The following is a 6,766-nucleotide window of genomic DNA, read 5'->3' as shown; positions in this document are numbered from 1 at the left end:
GGGGTAGGAGTCAGGGTTCAGCTTTTCTTGGGTACCTGAGCCGAGCGGTGCTCCCAGGGAGTCTGGCGAAGTTCACTGTTCATCCCTCACGCTCCCTAGAGCCCCCAGAGAAGCTATATAAGGGCAGTTGCCTGGGGCAGAGTCATTGTAGGAAAGCGTGCCAGGCTTAGGTCAGGGTGGGGAGGCGAGGGCACGGGACGGGAACCTTGCCCAGGTCCTGGGAAGTTCGCGGAGACCGGGTAGGGAGGGCGCCCTGCCCGAGGAAGCCTGCCCTTTGCTCACACAGGCTGCCAGCGCGCCCTGTTCCCGCATCCACAGTCAGGATCCCAGACCCAGTTCACGGACCTTCCCAAAGAGGAATTCCTTCTAACCGCTGTGAGGCTCATTCCAAACTTTGTCTACCCCTGTGCCAGGAACCCCCTCAGTTCTAGCTTCTCACCCTTCACTGAAACATGAGGCAAGGGGAATTAATTTACCCAGAGAAAAATATTTGTGTATGTTGGTGGTGGTGGTGGCAATTGGTAAATAAAGAAACAAATTGAGAAGCTTGGCAGGAAAGTTAAGTGGGAGCCACACGGGGAAGGGCTTTGAATGCAGACTGTTGGATTCCAGTTTGATCTTGAAGGCTATGGGAGTCACCTGTAACTTGCTAAAGAGGAGCCTGACACATCCAGTTTTTCTGTTTAGATGTCAGCCATGTGGAAGGTGGGTTGAAGAACCTGATTCTGGAAGCAAGGAGGTGAGTTTGGAAGTTCTTTTCATAATCAGAGCAGAATGAATGATATAATGAGGTTGGGAGGGAGGAAGGATGTGTTGAATAAAAAGAAAGCCATGATAGATTACTTGGAAAAACAAAATCACAGTAGAGGAGAAAGAACAGAGATGGGACTAGCTTCCCTGACCAGGATGACATGAGTGACTCAATGGTACCATTCAGAGGGGTCCTATTTGGGACAAAATATGAAACTCTTGGATTATCCAAGTAGAAATATGAAGAGGAAACATGTTATACATGTTTGGATCTCAGGACAGAGGCTTAGAACAGAGTGGTCTGTGTAGAGGAAGAAAGTTGAGCTTATTCTGTGTTCACCAGGGAGGGTATGGAGGAAGGAGGATACGCCTGTGGATACCACATAGCACTGGCAGCAATGCGGACTGATTTGTCTTTTCACATCTCAGCCGTGTCTGGTTTCCATGTCACACTCCAGCTAAGCACAATCTGAGACTGACTCTTATGTGGGCCTTAAGAGATCCCAATGAAAGGCTATGTTTCATTCTTTGTTAAGGGCTGGAATCTCCCTACCTCCCAGAACACCAGAACAACTTTTCCTAAATTTCTCTGATTTAAAAAAAAATCACTGGCACAGAAGAGATTTCTTGCTTTTTTTAACCAGATTTCTGAACCCCTCCCCTGGAAAATCTGATTCTCTGGGTCTGGAGTAGAACCTGAGTGACAGTGTTTTCAATAACAGCTTTAGCTAATTCTATCAGTGAAGGCTGAGAAATGGTACTCAAGCTGAAACACAAACCCATCTCTTGAAATTGAGTCTCGGATGAACACCCCCACCCCCACCCCACTTCCTGCCCTGAAGTCAGTTGAGAATGGATTTTAAAAGGCAACCACAAGACAAGTGCTTGGGCCTGGTGCACTGGGAAGACCCAGAGGAATCGGGTGGAGAGGGAGGTGGGAGGGGGGATCGGGATGGGGAATACGTGTAAATCTATTGCTGATTCATGTCAATGTATGACAAAACCCACTGGAAAAAAAAAAAAAAAAGGCAACCACAGACTGAGCCTCAAACTCTGAACCCAGACAGACCCTAACCCTAACATGCACTAGCAAAGCTGGGTTCTGGAAGGATCTGTGCAAGTCCAGCAGTGCTGGTTTAGAAGGGACCAAAAGCAGGATATGTAGACAGCAACATCAGCTCTGGAAATGAAGGGCATTGCACATGTATCCTGGGTGGGCTTTACACACTGAGATTAATGGGATCCCCAGGGAGGTATGTCTATGATGAATTAGAGCGGATTATGTTATGTGGCAGCTTGAATGGGAGGGAAGTTTAAGGGAGGACAGTTACATGTATACATAGAGCCGAGTTCCTTCGCTGCTCATCTAAAATTGTCACAACATTGTTAATCAGCTGTACCCCAATACAAAATAAAAGGTCTTTTTAAAATGTAAAAAAAAAAAAAAAAAAAGAATTAAAGCAGAATGAGACTGAAGTTTTGGAATTAACAGGAGTACTTCATCATTCTATTTGCTGCCCTAACTGTTTCAGTGCCCTTTCCTAAGGCCTTTCTCTCCGCTGAACCATGCCTGAGTGATATTTCTCCTCTTCCCTTTCATAGACCTTGGACTTGGGATGCAGAAACCTCGGCTCTTGATTCCTGTCATGACTGTGCCAAATGGAACTCTGGTCCACCCAGCATACTTCCTGCTGGTGGGCATCCCCGGCCTGGGACCTAACACCCACTTTTGGCTGGCTTTCCCACTGTGTTGTATGTATGCCTTGGCCACCCTGGGCAACCTGGCCATTGTCCTCATCATCCGTGTGGAAAGGCACCTGCATGAGCCCATGTACCTCTTCCTGGCCATGCTTTCCACCATTGACCTAGTTCTCTCCTCCGTCACCATGCCCAGGATGATCAGCCTCTTCCTGACGGGTGTCCAGGAGATCGAGTTCAATGCCTGTCTGGCCCAGATGTTCCTTATCCATGCTCTGTCAGCCATGGAGTCAGCTGTCCTGCTGGCCATGGCATTTGACCGCTTTGTGGCCATCTGCCACCCGCTGCGACATGCTTCTGTACTCACAGGGCCTACGGTCGCCAAGATTGGACTAGCTGCCCTGACCAGAGGGTTTGTACTCTTCTTCCCCCTGCCCTTCATCCTGAAGCGGCTGTCGTACTGCCGAAAGCACACTGTCACACACTCCTTCTGTCTGCACCAAGATATTATGAAGCTGTCCTGTACTGACACCACGGTCAATGTGGTGTACGGGCTCTTTATCATCCTCTCGGTCATGGGCGTCGACTCCCTCTTCATTGGCTTCTCCTATATCCTCATCCTGAGGGCTGTGTTGGAGCTGTCCTCTCAGGGGGCAGCTCTCAAAGCTTTCAACACCTGCATCTCCCATCTCTGTGCTGTGCTGGTCTTCTATGTGCCCCTCATCGGGCTGTCCGTGGTGCACAGGCTGAGTGGCCCCACTTCCCTGCTTCATGTGATTATGGCTAATATCTATCTACTGCTACCGCCTGTGGTTAACCCTATAGTCTATGGAGCCAAAACCAAGGAGATTCGTTCTTGGGTCTTCCATATATTCTCACAGAAGGGCAGGTGAGCAGGATTTCCTCCCCATTGTCCTTATCCCCTACCAAAGATGGCAGGGTTCAGGTCCTGTTGAATGTCTTGGTGATTGGAACATCTAACCCACTGGGCTCTCTGCTCCAAGTTATCTAAGTAGACCTTCAATTTCTATCTCCAGAAATGGGTCACTTCAGAAGAACCAGTTTTGACAGGACATGCTGGATAGTGATCACCCTACACTCCCTCCCTTCCTCGCCTTATTTCTCTCTCCCAAGTAGAAAATACATGTAATTTTGATATGCAAAGGCTGTAAATGATACACATCATGATTCATTCCAGTCTTGATGTATGATTTTTATTATTTTGCTCCGATGTCTCCACATCAGTGAATATGTGTTAACTATAACTTCTTTCTTGGATCCCAAAGAGGTAACACAGTCATTTTTAAGGGTTAACAAAGGTATTTGTGTGATGGTGATTGAAGGGAGGGGAGGGAGATGGTAGTAAGCAAAGAGACAGCTCCCATGAAGTGTTTATGTTTCTATATATATGGGGGTGTATTCATGTGGAATCTGCCAATGTCATCTATGTGGTTCTATTGGAGATTATTTTTCCATAAGGGTGATGTTTATCTTGGTTGTAGCTGTGAGTATGTAGGTTTGTTTGTGTGGCTATATGTGATTTTAGCCTGTGTGTGTGTGAGTACACAGAATATGTGCCAGCTGGTCTCCCTGGCAGCTGTGTCCTGTCATGTATAATATTTTGTGAATAACGTCTATAATTCCACACTTATTGTGTTTATGTGATCTCTGTTAGTTGGTATATGATATGCACCTATGTGAGAATGGTTGGAGAGCATGTGTATCTAATGAGAATAGATGCCTCCTTTTTTCCTCATATTTTAATATGTAAATGTAGAATGTAATATGTAATAATGTAGAATGTATTAATAATATATAAATGGTAGGGTGTAGAATGTAGAATGTTGCATATTTGTAACAACGTAGACTATATAATACACATAAGTGTGTGGAATATGTAGTGTTGGGATGGCTGTGTTTTTTGGCTTGTTTATCTTTGGGTGTATGCCTGTGATGCAAAGTATTTGTGATTTGAAATCCTTTTGTGTAATATATATGTCTTTAGTCATATATAGATGGAATATAATATCTGAAGGGTATGTGTTTACAAATGTGTGTGTATGTATTGTTTGTGATTACTATGTTTTAAGGCATATTGCACTCATTTGTTCAATGGGTGTGGATTATAAGGCACAAGAATGTGCCATAATGAACTGGGAAACTGTTAGGTAAAAATGTTCACAGTGAAGAATTATAGGTAGAAAATAATGTAGGTTCATTTGAGGGAGATGAAAGAATACTGAAGTAAGACTTATAAGGTTAAAATCCTGGAAATATCATAAAATGGCATACTGTAAAACCTCTCTGGACCTCATTTCCTCTTCTTAATAATGAAGCTATAATGGCAGTGATGCTGTAAAGCTTAAATCCTACGAACCTCCTATGTAAACTGAAAAGTGTAAGCATGCAAGAAATGATCATAGTCATGGTTGTCTCATTGTACAGCTTTAGGAAACGACATCCACATCATGGTCCATGTGAATGGTGCTCCTATATTGTGCAGTGCATCACCAGTTTGGCCTCGTGTGGCCATCCTGATTTATTGTTATTAATGAAAACATTATTATTTACTATCTTGTAATAAATTGTTTTCACAGAGCTCCAGACAAGTTGACATTTATTTTCCCATGCTGGTGTCTGATTTACAAGTGATGTTCAAATTTACAAATGAAATTCAAAGAAAACACAACCTTGCCAAGAAGTTCAAAAGACATTGTGGGGTGGGGATTAGAGTCAATAGAGGTTAGGATCACTAGCTTTAATATCTGGGCTCATTGCTTAGTCTAGTGCACCTCAGTAATTTTAGAAATTGTAGGTGCTGTAAAAAAGGAAATATAATGTACCGCCTGTTGGGTGGTTGTGGGGGTTAAATAGAATAACAGATGTGAAAACACATGGAAAAGAAACAGTGATCGATACACGATGGTGGTAATGGTTTTAAATAATAAACTGATTAAATGAGGTATATTCATTCCATTTTAGGGAATATTCAAACAAGACACTTCACCTTTCATAAGGCCCTGCTGTATCAAGGCCAGAAGCTATTCTCTTATCCAGGTTATGGTGTCTCTGGTTTTAGAATAACTCATGGCCTTCTTTCTCAGGAGACCTTGGGAAATCTTGGAGTCCTCTAGAATCTCTTTATTTTGATAACTGGTGGTGACTGGGGTAATTGTCGCTGGTTTGAAAACTTGGCGAAGTGCCAGACTACATTAAGGGCTTCCCTGAGGCTCCCACAGATTCTGTTTCCCTCAATCACAAACTTTAAAGCTTTTTTTTTTTCCAACTGGATGTTTATCCCTCTGTCATAGAGCTTAAATAGTTTTATGATAGCTGTATGTTTATCTTCCATCACAGAACTGAAATATCCATATACATAGCTGTCTGTCTCCCTTGAGGACAAGGACCAGGCTTCTCTGTCTCCAGGGCCTGACATACTGTATGCTCAATGGCTGTCTGTCTGGGACCTCCTGGAGAGAAGGAGAGCCTGAGTAGGTTCTGGTTTACTTACTTAAAATAAACCAAATTCACTTATCCCTCTCCAAACCCCTTCCAACCCCCATCCACACTCATCTCTTGTTCCTGTCTCTATAAATTATAGTCCTTAGTTTGACGGGTACAGTTTTATAAAGTCAACAAAGTACTTTCCCTACCCATTAATGATCATTTATGATCTAAAACCCACATTATACTGCAGATAATATTTGGTTAATTATTCCCCACTACAGAGGCAGGATCTTTCTGTATTCTCAACTCAATGCCCTGTGAATCTTGAAGTTCTCCAACCTGGTAGGTAGGAACAGTCACTTTCTCTGACCCTATGTGAACCCTGGTTGGGGATGCCATCTCTAATATTTCCAGGTGGTTCTGTCCCAGTCTTAAGCAGCTTGTTCACATGCCTGTAGGCTCAGTACTCAGCTGGATTCTTGCAGAGGAACCTCTACATGTCTCTAGAGTTCTCTGTCTCTCTTTAGATCTCTCACCTCCAATAACTGGTCTTCAAATTCTAGCTAGCTGGGGCTTCCTGGATTATCAGCTCTACATCCTTAACTTAAGATGTCTTCTGGACTCTGCATTCTCCTTCCCTGGACTGCAGCAGGGAACCTCTCAAGGCAGTAAGCTGGGGAAACCCCAGGTTCACTCCATTTGTTTTCCATGCCTCAGGGCTCATTGTCCTTCATTGCCTGATATCCAGTATCTTGCAAACTTTTGTTTTTAATGTGTGCTGTCTATTTTAGTTTCCTTCAGGTGGGATGTTCCCTCATGTTATTCTCTCTTGGCCAGAAGTAGAAGTCCCTGGAGTGTCTTTCACACCCTC

At 43.9% G+C, this 6,766-nt stretch overlaps 1 protein-coding gene across 1 annotated transcript; it reads left to right on the top strand.

Moving 5' to 3' along the window:
* Positions 1-592: 592 nt before the first annotated feature.
* LOC122703648 (olfactory receptor 51D1) lies at positions 593-3,341 on the top strand. The gene is made up of 2 exons (XM_043918087.1): positions 593-739; positions 2,353-3,341. The coding sequence occupies exon 2, from the start codon at positions 2,367-2,369 to the stop codon at positions 3,339-3,341; it is 975 nt and encodes a 324-aa protein (XP_043774022.1). The 5' UTR covers positions 593-739; positions 2,353-2,366.
* The last annotated feature ends 3,425 nt before the right edge of the window (positions 3,342-6,766 follow it).

This window comes from Cervus elaphus, chromosome 1 (assembly GCF_910594005.1).
Source record: "Cervus elaphus chromosome 1, mCerEla1.1, whole genome shotgun sequence".
NCBI lineage: Eukaryota > Metazoa > Chordata > Mammalia > Artiodactyla > Cervidae > Cervus > Cervus elaphus.
This window is presented reverse-complemented; position numbering and strand designations above follow the sequence as displayed.

Excerpts from the sequence above, each read along its gene's own strand:
- LOC122703648 (XM_043918087.1), top strand. The coding sequence starts at position 2,367 with ATGCAGAAACCTCGGCTCTTGATTCCTGTCATGACTGTGCCAAATGGA.